The sequence below is a fragment of the Schistocerca serialis genome, chromosome 4, assembly GCF_023864345.2.
Source record: "Schistocerca serialis cubense isolate TAMUIC-IGC-003099 chromosome 4, iqSchSeri2.2, whole genome shotgun sequence".
NCBI lineage: Eukaryota > Metazoa > Arthropoda > Insecta > Orthoptera > Acrididae > Schistocerca > Schistocerca serialis.
Window position 1 is genome coordinate 512,385,392 of NC_064641.1, and position 19,991 is coordinate 512,405,382.

The 19,991-nt window shown below is 43.2% G+C and overlaps 1 protein-coding gene across 1 annotated transcript in view; it reads right to left on the reverse strand.

Moving 5' to 3' along the window:
* Positions 1-19,991, reverse strand: part of LOC126474577 (venom carboxylesterase-6-like) — a 130,250-nt gene that overhangs the window by 17,824 nt on the left and 92,435 nt on the right. The window contains exon 8 of the mRNA XM_050102052.1: positions 3,928-4,057. Coding sequence (XP_049958009.1) covers positions 3,928-4,057 — 130 coding nt within the window. The remainder of the gene's footprint in view (positions 1-3,927; positions 4,058-19,991) is intronic.

The window sequence follows — 19,991 nt, forward strand, 5'->3', positions numbered from 1 at the left end:
CACTTCCATAATCGGTGAATGCCGTGCTTCACTTCTCAGTAACACTATACCTCGGAGGGTTAACATAAAGGCATATACTTTGGAGGAATTACTTTTAATGAAGACGTTGCTAGTCCGATTTCATCGAGAAACAGCTCATCGTTAGGAGAGATCACGTTTTCTGCCCTACGAGTCAAAAAGGTAGAGAAACGGCTCCATTTTTACCTAAGGTCGGATAACTTTATCTAAAGACTGATGATAGATTTCTTTTGTGAGCTGTCCCAATATTGTGAATGTTGCGTACGCATTCTGTTGGCGTTCCAGTAATCGGCTCAACATTTGTTGGATTCGAGGAACAAATTTGCTACTGGTTTATTAGACACAAAATATTTTCTAGAAAGTGTTAATACGTGTCGTTTGTGATGATAAAAACTACTTTTAATAGTATTTGGAAAGCTTACTTCGTTTGTCAATAATACTGATGTGACATACTTACGCGACAAAAATACTAGAATTTTATCTTTTTAATTTTCAGTTACGTTAATTATATAAGATCATATAAGATTTGAGAAGGTAAAATTTTTTAAATATAATTTGAAATGCTTATTTCTTTTGTCAATAATTCAATTGTATTTCTTGATATCACAAAAAATATTGATGTCACATACGTATCCGAGGACAAAAGAGAGAACAAAAACAACATTAGATTGGATTTGAACATGGGACGCAAAAATTTGAAACTGTGATCCAAGCCACTGTGCTAGCAATTCACTTGGATATAAACTGCGCGAGAGGACTGATGAAGTGGCATCAAAATTTTGACCGTCAGTTTCTCGGAATCTATTGAATGTTGGCACCTAAGCAAAACTAGGTGTTCTTTTCTTCTCATCCTTCTTTCACGCTGCAAAGTTTCGACTGTATCAGAGAGCTACCAATGGCGGGTTATTCAAAAGACATGTCCTATAGGAAACAGTGCACATTCTTGATTCAGAGGTCCTGGCACACAGTCTTATTCAGGAATAAGACAGGAACGTTCATTCAAAGCAAAAAAATTCTTGTTAACATGGGCTCTAAAATGCACATCATAAGAGCCATGAGCACTTCGTCATCTTCGGTACTATCAAACGTCTCTTCTACTCTCTCGTAGTTTTTAGTGGATACATTTTGGAGCTCATATTTTCTAGAATTTTCTGCTTCGAATGTTTGTTCCTGTAATGTTCCTGAATACTAGATTATCCGAAGGGTCTAGACTACTGAATCACCAACGTCGACTTTGTCCTACGGGACATGACTTTTGAATCACCCTGTATTTAAAAAAGTCTCACGGGAAATAGAGAAACAACTCAGTTTGTCTAACAGTTTACATTGAAAGCATATGTAGTACAGAACATATACAGGCAATGCTCGAGTTTCTCTCATGACCTAATCAACATATCTGTAATCATTGCTGACGCCGCTGCGTAGCAATATTTCTGAAGTGAGGTTGGTTACCTGGTAGTAAACGCACATAGACAAAATTATTTTTTTCATCAACCTTCAGAGAAAGAAATCTCATGGCCCTGCATCGAGTCCTTTGTAGTAAACCCAGAATTATTTAACTACAGCTTAGTGGCACTCAGGAAACACGTCATGTAGTAGCAAGGTAAAGTCTTTTGTTCATCTTGCAGTTTAGGAAGGGTCCATCGAGTAACAAGACAAACTGTTTAAGTTTCACTTGCTTCGGGGAAGAAGAATGGTTCATAAACTAGACCTCAAAGTTTGGAACAAAAAATTTTTAATTTCGGGGACGGTGATTCACACAGCAGTATATTCTGACTCCCTAATACGTACACCATGAGCGTTTATCCTTGGATGAAATGTGGATTAACTATTAAAGAAAAACTTTTCTCACAAACTGTAGCAGCTGAATTTAGGGTCTCCAAGAAATATAAACATTATGAAGATGATGGCAAACGTTTCCTTAAAACTCTTCACTTAGACGGCATTGGAACTGCTAATTCACTTCTCGTCTTCTTAATTTTTTGTTGGACTATAGGGCAATGTCTCTTGCATATTCAGCATCCGGTCAGACGCTCTTCGTTTTACATAACGAATACAATTAACTCTTTCAAAGAAGTAATACGATTTGCGATCTTCAGATGTTATTGTCATTCGAAGTACTGTAGTAAAACTTAAAGTAAAATTTACATAGCGGTATTATTGCACATATTATTTGCACACTTCTACAGGATATTCTGTTCGAGTGACACAGGCATTGCTAAAATCGTTTTCGTGCTTAAAAGAAAACAGTCATGTTTGTTCTATCATTAGATCGTTGTGTCATCACTTGACACGACGTCCCCGGCGTATAGTAAATTATCAAAAGGCCGATATTATTTTTGAAGCACTCAGTATTTCGAGAAACGTAGTAAGTTTTATAGACGTTGTTATTAATAATTATGTGCTGGTGTAGTTGTTAGCAAAGACAAGAAATGTTACAGGAAAAGCGAGGTGGCAAGCTATCTGCATGCGTTGCAAGTAATTTTACCGTTTTGTCAAATTAGTTTTATTATTCTGTATAATTATTACAAAATTGAGACTATGGCTTACGCCTTAGCGAGGCTGCATATTACTGCACATGTTATTGCCTATAAGCATGACCTTTTTCAAAAACTATGTTTGACCAGATTACAAAAACATTCATCCAATTTTCTTTTGTTTGTAGAAGGTGTAAACTGCGATGACAGGTCGTGCTCAAAGTTGTCTTGTGGCTAGTATGCACTATGTCAGTCCAGAACCCTACAGAACAATGTAAGAATCGCAGTATTCATGACACTAGACATTTTTACATACACACTATGAGATCAATAGTATCCGGACACGACCAAAAACACACGTTTTTAATATTAGGTGCATCGTGCTGCCACCTACTGCCAGATACTCCATATCAGCGACCTGATGGTCATTAGACATCGTGAGAGAGCAGAATGGGGCGCTCTGCGGAACTCATGGACTTTTAACGTGGTCAGGTGATTGAAGTGTCACTTGTGTCATACGTCTCTACGGGAGATTTTCCATTCATAAACATCCACAGGTCCCTACATTGATGTTTTAAGCACCTTCTTGCTTCCCACTGTTGAAGAGCAATTAGGAATGGTGATTGCATCTTTCAACACGATCGAGCACCTGTTCGTAATGCACAGCCTGTGGCGGAGAGGTTACACGACAATAACATCCCTGTGATGGACTGGCCTGCACAGAGTCCTGACCTGAATCCTATAGAACACCTTTGGGATGTTTTGGAATGCCGACTTCGTACCAGGCTTCACCGACAGACATCGATACCTCTCCCCAGTGCAGCACTCCATGAAGAATGGGCTGATAATCCCCAAGAAACCTTCCGGCACATGATTGAACGTATGCCTGCGAGAGTGGAAGCTGGGCTAAGGGTGGACCAACACCATATTGAACTCTAGCGTTACCGTTGGAGGGCGCCACGAACTTGTAAATCATTTTTAGCCAGTTGTCCGGATACTTTTGATCACATAGTGTACTACCTAAAAGATGCTAAGAAACTATATGTTGCTGCAACTAATTTCGACTATTTCGTCATCACCTGGCAGAGTTTAAATCTTAAAATGATATATCTTACATATGTATCATTGCAGAATATATTAAATATATAGATAATTATGTGTAAGCAAGTGGGCCTGGTGTGTGGCACAACGTCATCCAGTACCCAAACACAACATAATCCATTATAAACATTAAAGTCTGCCAGATGATAATGAAGGAACTTGCAGAAAAATAGTCTTGTAGCAGTGTTTCGGTGTTATAAAAAAAAAAAAAAAATAAATAACGTATTTTATCAAAGCTGGGGATCGCAACTTCAAGAAAATTTTATTCGTGATACTGCGTAACGATAAATTTTTCGTTTTATTTTGTCTTTAAAGAATTCTTTGTACTTACCCCACTCTGAAGAGTTGACGCTGTCCACGTGGTAATCAAACTCATAGTAGAAAACTGGCAGATCCGTGATTTCAGTCACTTTCCTGACGAGGGCGTCAGTCGGCTCGAACATAAGGTAGTCGTTGTTGAACTGTTGTAAGAAAATAATATGTCTCATTAAACTTCATTTTATATAACAGATGAAGTTTAAGGTACTAATGCGATATGCTTTTAGTTCCTCAGAAAGGAACATCAGATAGGATTCCACTTACGCATATGTTCATTGTACGAGAAATTCGGTTATTGCTTTGCAATACGAAATCATATCTGCTGTTGAAGAATGCGCGTAACGATCAAAACCATGCACCATTCTTTTCTGTTCTGTATGGTGTCTAGTATCATAGTTCAAGTTCAAGAGTAATCAAAATATTTGGCATTCAGAACGTTGCGATCAATTATCTTCAGAAATGTCGAGAGGAAACTGACTTCCACTGTAATGCATCACGCATATAAAACAGCCTCAGCATCATGTATTGTTTGATGATTTACCTACCATTGTTTTGTTTTATAACATATATTTTTGGTCTGACCAACAATAACGATAACGTTACTTTAGTATGGGAGCAACGAAAAATGAAAACCACACATAGGATGGAATGTGTAGTTTGGGAAACTGGAAGTAAACGTATAGGAAATTCGTACTTGAATGAAATGGAATGTACAGTAAACTAGTAATATGGTCACAGTGTGACGAGTTATATTCATCTGTAGGTACTGATAACAGTATGTTTTTGTTTATTAAATACGATATCGTGGTACTTCTACATTTCTATGTATGTCGAACAGAAAATCAGTAAGTAATTCTATTCACAGATGAGCTTTGGTTTTCAAAAACTATGCTCATCACACTCCTCTACATACTCTTTAAACACTTGAGTACAGTACTGTATACAATTATAAAAACAGTTGATGTATGTGCAGGGAAATTATTGATTTCTTTGGAAAACTGAATGTATGATTAAAATATTTTTAAATGTCGGCACACTTCAGAGTACAGTTGGGAGTCTTTGACTTACATTACAACCAGCATGTTAATAATTGTTCTATTAGACTATTGCAAGCATTTTACTAGAGAATATAAATTCTGTTTAGTTATCATAACGTATTTTCAAACTTAATCAACGTTCATATTAAAAACAAGCAGAGGTCAATGTATAATAGGAGTTAGAAAGACAGATCTAATTTTTATTGGACAACCTAGATTTTTATGTATTTATTTACTTGTTTTTATTCTGCTGAACATCTCTTTTAAGAAATAATATTGTAGAACGTTTGATTAGATATCCAAACATAAGTAAGAAAATAAGCCAAATAATAACACACTAAATTATGTTGCTTAGTTTTACAAAGATTAATAACGAAGATGAAGGTCTCTGGTATGGCCAGTCAGTAAGAACCAATCTGGATTTCACCTGGAACGACTTTAAAAACCCATGAAAACTTCAAATCAGGATGTGTATATCAGGTAAACAGCACTGCATCCTTCTTACAATTTTTTTCTGCAATTTGATTATTTTAGATCATCAGATGGTGATGCACACTTGAAATAATCATAAATGTTTTTCAACCTTTCCATTTCATTCTTAAGATACAATTAATTTTACACAGATTATCCCAAGAGGAAACATAAGTCTGTCTAACATGGGACTGAAAAGTTGCTCTCTATCAGCAACCGCCTTTAGTTCTTGTGCAAGGATGTTGCAGATTGCTACACAATGTTTCGAACAATATTTTAGGCTGTGGTCGCAACTTAAAGAACTTTCCTCTATCCTCTATGTTTAAAGACGATACTGATACTTTTAAACAAGTTCCTAATATGAACCATATATCCCTTAGGAAAGTAGATATATGAGATAACTTCCAGTTACTTAAACTGATGCCTTCTTGAACTTCCTTAATTAATACCATGCACGGCCATGATAGCCCACCTTTGGGCTAAAATTATTTTTTGTGCTTGAAGGGAAAAGCATCAAAACATTATCCCATGTGACATGAAAGAATTCTGGAATGAAAAATAAAAAAAATAAAAAACAACAACAACAATGTATCATCAGCACCAGCTGTGGGCGATGTTGTAGTCATAAAGATAATTATACTCAACGTCTGCAGAAAATCAAGAAATTAATCTGCCCTCATTGTCACAAATATGGTGTCTGCAGCTTCACTAATTGTACCAGCATTACTATGTTGGGTCTGTTCACCCTCTCAGAAAGCAACACGTCATACACCAAAGTCCAGCAGGTGGCCTGCACAGCAAACCCAGGACCACTGTAGCAGACGACAGCTGGGAAGTTTCATGCATCTGTCTGGTTAGCAGGCGGCAGCAAAAACACCAAGACAGATCTTGGCCTCGTGGACCTACTTGACCCCAAGGAGTCACATGGCTAAAAAATAGGTCTAGTAGTAACCCGTTGTGTCCATGGCATTTAGGCTGGTGGCTCCACATTGACGGGCTGGTCGGTCCTAGCGACCTCTCTGGGCCAGGTGCCAACCGTAGTAGTGCATAGCAACCATCAAGCCTCCAGTTCCTCGATGTCCGTCTACCTATCAGAAGGCGGCACTACATGGCGCAGCCATTGCAATCCTGAGTGGCCTCTTCTGCATGGGCTTGTGTGGACATTGGTATTGGGGCATCACTGTGTTGTATTATACCTCATATTCGTTTGTGAACCCAGAACTTAACTTTCCTATTCAGTTTGGTCTCGTGGCAGTCAAATCGATATGGTGACTTCGGTGATAACCAAACTCTTTTAAGAACTACCATTTGTCTTTTGCATGTAGCTCTAACTTCAAGACGGAGAGTACATGTTTTTATTAATAAAGTTTGTATGTACTGGTTTCCTTGTCTACACTTTCAGGCACCCTATTGCTGAAGTACATATCAACTGGCGATGAAAATTTTACTGGTAAAATAAATTCTCACAGGTGTTCTACTTTCCAGGTAGACAGTGTTTATTTGCTTGTACTCCGAGTATCGAGTGAAATTATATTTGTTTTTCATCCCAGCACGTGAAATCCAGTGGACGTGACCTCCCAAATTTTGTTGCTTCTTCAGAATATGCAACAGGCCCAAGAGTTCGTGTTAGAGTAGATGTCTGCCATGACCACTATTCCACTGGAAATCTCCAACTGCGCGTCATGCATTGACCCACTGGTGAAAGGGTTTTGCACTGCACCACCTACATCGCACACATCTGACAAAATGGTCAAGCCAAGGGACAACTACATGTCTCATCTTGAACAACACTACTTGGCACATAGTGTCACAGGTAATGTGCAATAACACGCATTTGTTTTGGCTTTGGTATACCAGCCATGAAGTGTATCACTTGCAGCAGCAACTCAACCTGAAAGTCAAGCTGCATGCCGTCGCATGTGAACATTTAAAGTGATGCTTATTGGGCTACTTTGACTCTCAAGAGCGCGTAGCAGCTGCCTAACACAAGTTTTTCAGCAAAATTGCAAGGTTGAAATGCCATTCCAGAGACTGCCATTTTTATTGCATGAAACTTCGACGACTCTGATGATCGTATCAATGGACATTAACATCAGACCTCTGGGTTCGCCGATTCTGCAGGTCACTGGTGGGGAAACGATCACCTTCCGGGACTATGAGATGTGCCACAACCTCTCATATGTGATGGAGGGGAGGAATGCTAGGTCCGGGTCCTTTGACATAGCAACCAGTCTTACACCAGTATCTAGTTGGTGGCCTACACAGCAAGCCACCGGAGGGTCCTTAGCAGATGACACCAGGAAAGCTTTATGTACCCGCCTGACCGGTGGGTGGCAGCAAAAGTGCCACGAGAGGTCGTTACCCTTGCAGATCTACTTGCCTCCGCAGGGTCACATGGCCGAAAACAGGTCAAGAACTTAGGAAAGATCGAGCCTCCACTTCCTCGATGCTGGTCTTCCTACCGGAAACCGCCGCTATTTGCAGCAGCCAGTGCCGTCGTCGGATATCACCGAAAGATGGTCTCTTCTGCATGTACTTGTGCGGAAACTGGCTTTGTGATATCGCTGTGTTTCGTTAATAAATCTGCTATCCTTTTGTGAACCCAGAACTTAACTTTGCTATTCAGTTTGGTCTTCTGCCAATCAAGCTGACATTGTGAGTTTTGGTGATAACCAGATTCTTCCACGCATTATCATTTCTCTTTTGGATGTAGCTCTAACCCCTAGACGGAGACTTAAGATCATGTGTTTATTAATAAACTTTATATTCATTGTTTACCTGAGCTCTACTTTTTGGGCGCCCCCAGCGGCGCAGCCCACACCATACATCATAAGATAATTGAATCTCATTGTGAACACAATCGTATGAAAGAAACTGGATGTACTGTGTTTTATTGCAGTTGTGAACGAAGAGTTTCTTCTCTTCAGAACGTGATTTGATACAGCAATTGGGTCCTGAACTGAATCTGTAACATTTACGCTAATTATCATCCGCAAACGAAACAGCTGCGGATTCATCTTGTAGTGTACGGCAAATCATAAAAGGAACCTAAGAGAGAAAACGGCGCTAATATGAAACTTTGATGATCATCCCACATTATTATACCCAAACTGATGCTATTTAATTTCCTGTTATGTGGGAATGTAAAGCAGTCTTACTTTCTACTTGTGGAAAAATAGGGAAAAGTCCGTGACAAACTAAATGCCTTACTCCTTATTCTGTGAAGTTCTAATTTACTTCTGTGATGTAGGGAGTTAAAAGCCGATGTTAGAACACAATAAATATCCTCTTCTCACGCTGTTATCAACACATTCGACTAACTGTGCAAAATGGAGTTTGCATCGTGAGCTAAAGAGCGATTCGTAAAACTAAACTGCAAATCTGTTGTGCTCATAAAAGTATGTAGCTGCCTTATTGTGGGTTGTCCTGCCAAACGGTACTATTTTCTAGCGATGCAGCTTTCCTGCAACCTTCGCGTAAACTTTCACCGGGCTTTTTCTCGACGATAACGAACCGTAAACTCCCTTGGGTATCGCCACGTTACGAAAGACGTGTTAAGTCCTGTCTGCTAGAAAGTCCTAAACCTACTCAAAAAATGTTGGTCCTTTATTCCGTAAGCTCTTTTTTGTCCATGAAACGATCATAGAGAGCAGCTTAGAAGGCCTTGGGGAAGTCAAGGAACACGGAATCTAAGATGCCGTTGTCTACTGTCCTCTGGACTTCATGAACGAATAAAGTGAGCTGAATTCCTCAAGATCTCTGTTTAGTGATACAAGCAAATTTTCAGGTACTGACTTTTGTCTATTGTGCAGTGAAAGCGAGCTACATAGAGTATTTACAAAAATTTTTTACAGAACACTATTCAAAGCAACGGTTGGAGATGGAACTGCGGACAAAATATAGCAAGGAAATCTAGAACATTATCTAGATTCTGAACTGTAAAGTTTCATACGGCTTTGATTAGGTAGCAAAGAAGGTAGTGAAGATTTTTTTCGGTGGGAACGTCCATTACTGTTTAATTCTACTACTGAAGGTAAATCATTGGAAGCAATAACAACAGTAAAATAAGTAGGAGTATGTGTCCGGATCGATTTCACGTGAAACCAGTTATGGGAACTAGCTGTAGGACAAGCATATTTCAGGCTGAGATTAATAGGAGGAATCCTTAGGAAATGTAATTCATTGTCACAAGAAGTGGTTTACAAAGCACTCGTTAGATCGATTCTTGGGTATTGCTCTCAGTCTGGAAACCATGCGAAATTAGGTTAATCGAGGAGGCAGACACAAAGAGGAGTGATGCGTTTCCTGACAATTTCGTTTAGTGACTGGGGGAGGATCACGGAGATGCTCATCAGTCTCCAATGGCAGACGCCACATGACATGAGGTCGTGGAAAGCGTACTCTCCAAGAGAGACCAGACAACTTATTACTTACTCCCACGCACGTCATTCGAAACGGCCGCAAAGAAAATTATAAAAAAATAAGAAAAAAAGAGAAGTTAGAGTTTACCACCAGTTCCCACCCACCATTCAAGAATGGAACATTAAAAGGACGATACGATAGCGTCACCTGAAGTACCCTCCAAAATACACCGTAAAGTGTCTTGCGCCATATATGAGATGTAGCTGTAGAAATTGCGTCGCTAACATTGTTTATTTTATGTCCAATGTGTATCGTGTGTAGTCTTATATTTGTGCATATTACTCGTTAGCTTCCATAACGACTTTATTTAAAAGACTTCACAGTGTTTTTACGTATGTTTGTTACACGACAAGCTTAGTGAGCACCATCAGGCAGCCTGCATTCGTGAACATCGTAGCAGACGGAAACCAGTTGTGATGGTTTGGGACGCGCCATCAGACATACTCTAATACCACGTCGGCTTTCAAAAATACGAGGCAACTGCAACAGCAGTCAGCGAGGTTTTGGAGTCCAGGGTACTGTTTCAGGACTGTCCAAAAAGATGTTACCACTCTTATCGAACTACGTAATTTTAAATTTTCTTTTGGCAGAGATAAGGAAGGTAGGAACTTGGATGGAAGTGTTTGGGTCACCCTCAATAATAAGAACAAAGTTGTTTCAGTAACAGTTTCGTAAGGATCCTCCAAGCCGTTCAACTATTTGTGCGCTCGGGTCTGTGCCGAATGACTGTAAAGGCCGGCCATTGTGGCTGAGCGGTTCTAGGCGCTTCAGTATGGAACCGCGCTGCTGCTACGGTCGCAGGTTCGACTCCTGCCTCGGGTATGGATGTGTGTGATGTCCTTAGGTTAGTCAGGTTTAAGTTCTAAGTCTAGGGGACTGATGACCTCAAATGTTCAATCCCATAATGCTCAGAACGATTTGCATTTGACTGTAAAGGAAAAAGTGGACGTCTAAGAACTATTCGAGTCGAAGACAACATCACAGTGATAAGGAGGTCAGGAAAGTCAAGTAAGAGATTAGCATTAGAAACCCCGTACAAGTGCCTTAAGAAATCTTCATTTCAATTTGGGAATGAAACCGTACCACATTCAAATGACACAGGCCTTATTTGACGCTGATAAAATTGCTCGTGTACGAGTTGCAGAAGCGTTATTAGAAATGACTGACACAGATCCCGATGTTGTGATCTTTATGTGGGGTAAAGTCACATTTCATGCCAGCGGCAACGTGAATAAGCACAGTTGCGTCATTTGGCGTACAGACAATCATTATGAATTGGGAGAGCACACTCGATGCTCTCCGACAGTTAACGTGCGATGCGGTATTCGAAGTACATTTGTTGTTGAAACTCTGTCCCTCGGGTTATTTCCAGCAAGATGGTGCACTATCGCATTATTCCTTAGAGGTTCGACATTAGCTGGATGAAACATTTGGTAGACGCTGGAGTGGAAGAGATGGACCTTCGAAGTGGTCACCACGGTCACCCGATTTGACTCCATGTGGTTTCTCGCTATGAGAAATGGTGAAAGAACACATGCTTGCTTCAAGATCTACTGACTTTTTTTTTTGGGTCATCAGTTTTCTGACTGGTTTGATGCCCGCCACTAATTCCTCTTCCGCGCCAACCTCTTCGTTTCGGAGTAGCACTTGCAAAACTATGTCCACAATTATTTGCTGGATGTATTCCAATCTCTGCTTCCTGTACAGAGTCTGTCCTCTACAGCTCCCTCTAGTACCATGGAAGTATTCCCTCACGTCTTAACAGATGTCTATCATCCTACCCTTTCTCTTTGTCAGTATTTTTCACTTATTCCTTTCCTCTCCGATTCTGCGCAGAACCTCCTCATTCCTTACTTTATCAGTCCATCTAATTTTCAACATTCATCTATAGCACCATATCTCACAGTCCATGTTTCACTACCGTACAATGCTGTGCTCCATACGTACATTCTCAGAAATTCATTTCTCAAATTAAGGCCTACGTTTGATACTAGTAGGCTTCTCTTGGCCAAGAATGCCCTGTCTGCCAGTGCTACTCTGCTTTTGATGTCCTCCTTGCTCCGTCCGTCGCTGCTTATTTTGCTGCCTAGGCAGCGAAATTCCTTAACTTCATCTACTTCGTGGCGATCAATTCTGATCTTAAGTTTCTCGCTGTTCTCATTTCTGCTGCTTCTGATTACTTTCGTCTTCCTCAATCCATATTCTTTACTTATTAGACTGTTCATTCCATTCAGGCGATCATGTAATTCTTCTTCACTTTCACTCAGGGTAGCATTGTCATCAGCGAATCGTATAATTGATTTCCTTTCACCTTGAATTTTAATTCCACTCCTGAACCTTTCTTTTATTTCCATCATTGCTTCTTAGATGTACAGATTATCCCTTTTTAATCCGAGCACTTCGTTCTTGGTCCTCCACTCTTATTATTCCCTCTTGGCTCTTGTGCATATTGTATATTACCCTTCTCTCTCTATGCTTATTCCAATTTTTCCCAGAATTTCGAACATTTTGCACCATTTTACATTGTCCAATGCGTTTTCCAGTCCTATGAACTTGTCTTGACTGTTCTTTAGTCTTGCCACCATTATCAATTGCAACGTCAGTACTGACTCTCTGGTGCTGTTACCTTTTCTAAAGCCAAACTGATCGTCATTTAGCACATCCTTAATTTTCTTTTCCATTCTCCTGTATATTATTCTTGTCGGCAAATAGGATGCATGAGCTGTTAAGCAGATTTTGCGATAATTCCCGCACTTGTGAGCTTTTGCAGTCGTTGGAATTGTGTGGATATTTTTCCGAAAGTCAGATGGTACGTCGCCAGACTCATACATTCTACACACCAACGTGAAAAGTCGTTTTGTTACCACTTCCCCCAATGATTTTAGAAATTCTGATGGAATGTTATCTATCCCTTCTGCCTTATTTGATCTTAAGTCCTCCGTAGCTCTTTTAAATTCTGATTCTAATACTGGATCCCCTATCTCATCTAAAACGACTACTGTTTCTTCTTCTATCACATCAGAGAATATTCCCCCTCACAGAGGCCTTCAATGTACCCTTTCCTCCCATCCGTTCTCTCCTCTGCATTTAATATTGGAATCCGGTTACTGTCTTAATTGTACCAGTCTTGCCTTTAATTTCACCGAAGGTTAACTTGACCGTCCTATATGCGGAATCAGCCCTTGCGACAATAATTTCTTTTTTGATTTCTTCACATTTTTCATGCAGCCATTTCGTCTTAGCTTTCCTGTACTTTCTATTTATTTCATTCTTCAGCGATTTGTATTTCTGTTTTCCTGAGCTTCCCGCAATATTTTTGTATTTCCTTCTTTCATCGATCAACTGAAGTATTTCTTCTGTTTCTTCGTAGTTACATTCTTTGTAACTATGTTTTTCTTTCCAACTTCTGTGTTGGTCCATTTTAGAGATGTCCATTCCTCTTCAACTGTACTGCCCACTGAGCTATTCCTTATTGCTGTATCTATAGCCTTAAAGAACTTCAAGCGTATCTAGTCGTTCCATAGTATAATACTTCCGCAACCCACTTCTTTGCCTATTGATTCTTCCTGACTAATGTCTTAAACTTCAGCCTTCTCTTCATCACTACCACATTGTGATCTGGCTACGCCTTACAATCCAGTATCTGATTTCGGAATCTCTGTGTGACCACGATGTAATCTGACTGAAATCTTCCCGTATCACCCGGCCTTTTCCAAGTATACCTCCTTCTCTTGTGATTCTTGAACGGAGTATTCGCTAATAATAGCTGAAATTTATTACAGAACTCAATTAGTCTTTCTCCTCTGTCATTCCTCGCCCCAAGTCCATATTCTCTTGTAACCTTTTCTTCTATTCCTTCCCTTGCAACCGCATTCCAGTCCCCCATGACTATTAGATTTTCATCTCTCTTTAGGTACTGTATTACCTTTTCAATATCCTCTATACCTTCTCTATCTCTTCACCTTCAGCTTGCGACATCGGCAAGTATACATGAACTATCGTTGTCGGTGTTGGTTTTCTGTCGATTCTGATAAGAACAATCCTACCACTAAACTGTTCACAGTAAAACACTCTTTGCCCTACCTTCCTATTCATAACGAATTCTACTCCCATTATACCATTTTCTGCTGCCGTTGATATTACCAGAAATTCTTATCTTCTTTCCGTTTCACTTCACAGACCCCTACTATATCTAGACTGAGTCTTTAAATGTCCCATTTCAGATTTTCTAGTTTCCCTATCACGTTCAAGCTACTGATATTGCCCTCCCCGACTCGTAGAACGTTATCCTTTCGTTGATTATTGAATCTTTTTCTCATGGTCGCCTTCCCCTTGGCACTTCCCTCCCGGAGATCCGAATGGAGGGATCATCAGACACTTTTTCAGTAACAGGCCACATGTCCTGTGAACACAAGTTAAGTGTCGTTAATGCAGTAGTTTCCATTGCCTTCTGCATCCTCATGCTGATTCTTCCACCTTTAAGTGGCACTTTCTCACCCCTAGACAAGAGAGTGCCTTGAACCTCTGTCCGCTCTTCCGCCCTCTTCGTCAAGTGTTGATTGTTACTCAGTAAGCAGTGGCGTGTTTCGAACCTGGGACAGAGGGGGTCAAAGTGGGCAGTGGTCGCAACCCAAGGCCTGGCTACCATGTCCCGTTCCCACCCTCCAGGAACTAAGGAAAGCGTAGGGAACTTGGAGTAGAGGTACAATGAACAACGCCGCGCGGGATGACCCGAGCTGTCTCAGGCGTTGCATTCATGGACTGTGCGGCTGGTCCGGGCGGAGGTTCGAGTCCTCCCTTGGGGATGGGTGTGTGTGTTTGCCCTTAGGATAATTTAGGATAAGTAGCGTGTAAGCTTAGGGACTGATGACCTTAGCAGTTCAGTCCCGTAAGATTTCACACACATCTGAACATTTTGAACAATGAACACCGATTATTTATTTATTTTTCTTTTTGTTCTTATCTATTTTTATTTATTTATTTTTGTCATTAATACCACCAAGAGTATCAAAAACGGGCGTCACGTGAGGAGGAAGACGCAGAAAGACGTCAGAAATGGCTCTAAGGCCGACAGGACTTAATATCTGAGGCCACCAGTCCCCTAGACTTAGAACTACTTAAACCTAACTAACCTAAGGACATCACACATATCCGTGCCCGAGGCAGGATTCGAACCTGCGACCGTAGCAGCCGCGTGGTTCCGGGCTGATGCGCCGAGAGCCACTCGGCCACAGCGGCCGGCAAAAAAGACGTCGGTTTAATGGAGACTATCAAAGTATAGTTTTTCCGAGAAGAACATTCCGATTACCACTGTATATCGGTTCCAAGTGTGGAACAGGCGTGGATAAACTCTTCATGACAGGAACACCCCCAGCTCTGTGGTGCGTTATGGAAGACACTGCAGAGAAAATTGGAGAAAAATTGTCTGTATTTTGGACTGCGGACAATTGCACAACGGTTTTCATTAAGGAACTGCCGAAAGTCATGAATACTTTTCTTGCCATCAGCAAACAAGTAGTGTGCTGCGCGTCCACAAATCCGCCTCACGGAATTCTTCTTCGCTTGCAGGAAGTGTCCTGCGTCCGGAAAGAGGAGCAGTTGAGTAGGTAGCTGATGAGGAGGCGTACAGGTAATTAGGGACAACATCTGTCGCACCAAGAACCAGACACCTCTCGCCGATCTGCACTCCAGGCTGTACCCGTCTGTGTCCATAACATCACAGTCGACATATAACGGGGTGTCTGCGGGATGAATCCTGTGAAGGCATGACTGGCATACTTGCTTTCCGTTGGCAGTAAGGTACCATGCAGACTGGACGTCACTTTCAAGATCAGGAGCGCTCACCGATCGCCGAACGGCACGCCAATCGGCGTGCTGCTGAAGGAAACCATAGATCGCCTTCGTGGATGTCAATTGCGCCAGCAGTTTCACAGTACGGACGTAGCACAGTTCAAGGAAAAAGTGGCGGAAGTAAAAGAAGGGCGCCGGGACTTCCGAAATTTGCGTAGGTGCTGAGAGAGAGTGTGGTGCAAGGGCTTCCAGCAGTAGGCTGGTAAGACACGTAGAACTACGGCGCCACAACGTCATGTGAGAGCCAATGAAAAGGGCTACCGCTCTGTCAGGCACAGGATCAGACCTACACTGTCCTTGCACCGCGGGAGGGTCATGGTTTCGTACCTTATCTTGAACAGCAAGCCGTGGCAAACAAACGAACTCATTACCGCTAGCATGCGGCGGGCCATTGATGGTGGAATAGGAAGTGTCTGTGCCACGTGGGGTATACGTGACGCCAAATATACATTTACGTATTGTGTGCGTTGCAGAAGATGGAGCGCTCGTGAACGATGATTTAAGAGTCCAGATCGAAGTTGGAAAAGTAAACATCGCCAGTTGAGGGCAACTGTCCACCGCAGATCACTTGCGAAATCGGGTCCTAAGCATCGGAGAGTATCAGCGACACGCAAAGGAGCAGCACTGTCCGCAGAAAGTTCCGCACCTTTAGCAATGGCGCTCGATGTGCAGACGTTAAAGCAGCGGCCAGAAGATTCACCGTAGGTGGTAACCCATGCCAGTGACTCCTTGACCTCAGCACCGCTACGAAGAACGATGACGATAATATCTGAATCTGCAGTGCAGTTGAATACATGGTCACCGAGAGACATCCCAGAGAGGCGTTGGCGGAGGCATCATAGCAACGGTTTCATGGCGAATGCATACAGCAGTGCCGAGAGCGGGCAGCCTTGACGTACTGATCGACGGATCGAGATGGGAAGAGTAAGACGGCCGTTGTAGAGTACACGAGACGTAGCTCCATGAAGAAGACGCATTTCTACGTCGACGGTAGTATCAGGATAGCCCATATTACGAAGCACCCTTTCTAGAGTCGTCGTGATTGGCTCGATCGAACGCCTGGCTGGAGTCAAGAGCTGTCAAAAGTCCAGGCGTACGACATTTGTGTGTAAGAGCGATTATGTCCCGATAGCGACAGAGGGCAGTGTGGGTGTTATTGGTACCTCCCAAAGTTTGATCGGGGGAAATCACGTACCGAACTGTCCGTTTAAGCCGCGCAGCTAACAGCCGGGTAAAGATCTTTGTATCGCTGTTGAGTAACGTCAAGGGGCGGTAATCGCATATCCGTGAGTTACCCCGAGGCTTGTGGATGGGAATGAGGAAACCATCGAGGAAATCGTCTGGAATCGGCACGAAAGGTGACATAAAGTCCCGACAAATTTCCGTCCACACTGGAGCTAGGATGGGACGAAATGTCCGATAAAACTCCAATGGCAGGCCGTCAGGGCCAGGCGACCTGTTCGTAGAACCCACCTGGATAGCGTCATGGACTTCGTCCTCCGTGACATTAGCAATCAGATCCATTGTCGCTTCCACAGGAACCGAGCCAAAGGAGTCTGGAGAACCCTGTAATGTTGGCAGGGCGCTGATGTTGTTCAGCTTACAGCGTAACATAAAATGCACGGGGGTAGACCCGATATCCAGTTGGTTATCAAAACGCTGCCCATCAGTAGTAAGAACACAAATCAAATTCCTCTGACGGTGGCGTCGTTCCGCTATGACATGATACATAGATGGACGCTCTTGCACTAACCCATCTAGTGTGCGCGCCCTGAACATAGGTCCTTCCAGATGGCGGCGAGAAAGGACGTGAGCTGTGCCTTAGCACGATTCGCCATCGCCTGGCGCTCTGGCGAATACGACATCATAGTACATTCCCGGAGAATGGTGAAATAGAATTCCTGAGTCCGTCGCCTCTACACTGCAACCTCCCTTCCGTAACCAATCAAGGCCTTGCAGAGATCAGTTTTCACACAGAGCACCCACCATGACAAGAATGGCTGGAGACGGGCAGAGGGCAGATCTGGTCTAGACACCAAAGAGCACAGTTCGGCTGGAGACGCCAAAGGGTGTAGTTCACATTGAGACGCGAAAGCGGAGGATTAGTCTTTAGGTAGATAGGAAGTGAAACGGCTTAGAATATTTCGCCTTGTGTGGTATCGCGGGACTTAGTCTCTGAGCGGTGAGCAGCCGTGCACCTGGTGTGAACTCTAACTTTTCGCAAAGTTAACGAAGTGAAGCATTGGACTGGTAATTCGCGATGAGATTGTGAACGATCGAACTGTGTCAAATGGATATGCGCTCGAGTGTAACAGTAACTCTAAATACGACCACTTTTGCTATTAGTTTGCTTTCTGTATAAACATTATTCTAACCAAATTGCAACTGTGTCGCCTACATCATTTATGGGTCGTTAATTTAGTTCCCGATATCATTATCACTGTTACTGTATGCTATACTAACTTCGTATTTCGCAAACTTGCCACCAGACAGACAATTTAACCAAAGGGTTACAAGTGTCTAATTTAAGGCGTGTAATGCGACACATGCGGTTCAACCCCTAGACGAGTTTGAGCCAAGACATTTCGAAGAGGAACCGCATGTGGGCCCAAACATCTTTGGGATGTTAGCTCGCAATCGTGTTCAGTTTGCATGGTCCACGGCCGCGCCACCTTTCGTCGGCAGAGATTGATGGTGCAGATATATGCGTCATGGTCAGAGAACGCAGGGGGCCGGACTTCAGTAGCCGGCGACCCACTGATAATATCGCGGGAGATGTAAACACGATCGAATCGGCTGGAAGACTGACTGGTGAAATGTGTAAACCCTGGACGATCGCCATGAACATGCTCCCAAGAATCCGCCAGGCTGAGGTGCTGGAGAATTGTCGCTAGAGTCGCGCGCAGAGTGACGTGGTAATTGGTCTTTGTGTGCCTGGGTAGAGTTGAAATCGCCTCCCATGATCAATGCATCCTGCCAGCCCAGGAACAGAGGTGTGACTGTCGCTGAGAAGAAGGTGGAACGTTCTCGGCGGCGACCAGAACCACATGGCGCATAGACATTTATGATCCTGACGCCACTAAACGTGAAAGCCATACCTCTGGCATCAGGGAGATAGGCAACTGCATCAACTAGGATACTGTCACGAAAGAGGATCGCCACCCTACTACTAGGGGCATGAGAGACATGTGTTGTAAAACCGTGGGAAGCACAGGAAGTTGCAACGTGCACGTCCTGAAGGAGAGCTTCGTCAACGTCCGTGGCATACAGCATGTCATGGAGTAAAGCCAGTTTGTAGCGTACGCGAATAGTGTTGACATTGACCGTGGCTATGCGATAAGTTCAAAATGGTTCAAATGGCTCTGAGCACTATACGACTTAACTTCTGAGGTCATCAGTCGCCTAGAACTTAGAACTAATTAAACCTAACTAACCTAAGGACATCACACACATCCATGCCCGAGGCAGGATTCGAACCTGCGACCGTAGCGGTGGCTCGGCTCCAGACTGTAGCGCCTAGAACCGCACGGCTACTCCGGCCGGCTATGCGATAAGTCTGAAAAGCTGCCATCACAGGAGGACAGGCGATTCAAACACGGAGGAAGTACAAGGAACTCCCTGTTAGGCCCCCACAGAAGGGCACATCACTGCGACGGGGAGGGAGCCGACCCCACCAAGGGGGGATCCATCGTTCTGTACCCTCCAGAATGTCCATCCTCAGCATCGACCTCCTCCGCCCAGAAGACAGATATGTCACCGGACCAACCAGTTCAGTGGAACATTATGATAGGTGCGCCCACAGGTAGCGCCAGACACAGAAAGGGAGGCAACCGAATCAGACGTAGGCGGGGGACGGTCGGTGTCCGGAGGTGGACGCTGACTGGAGATGGAGGCAGGGAAGGACGTCGCGTCGTCAGGTGTCAGAGCGTCAGAGGACAGCGCGCACCATCAGTAGCAGAGTCGTCATCCTGTGCAGACTTCCGATGGACGCAGTCATCAAAAGGGGTTGTCTCCTCCGTTTCCTCGGCGACCTTTGCTTCCTAACATGCTGTTCCGTGTCGGATGGCGGGCTGCTAGCGTCCCTACATGTGGCCAGATGGCAAAAAGGCGGAGGTAGGTACAGCTCCATGATCAACAACCATGGGGTCGGGACAGAGAGCTTATGCCTGCTGACATTCGTCGTTCATTTGTACCGCTTCGGGCAGGGGTGTAGGAGAGACAGGTGGAACGTCCATCGCTTCGTCGAGAGGAACCGACACGGGTACCGACTGATTCAGAAGGGGCGTTGCAGGCAGCA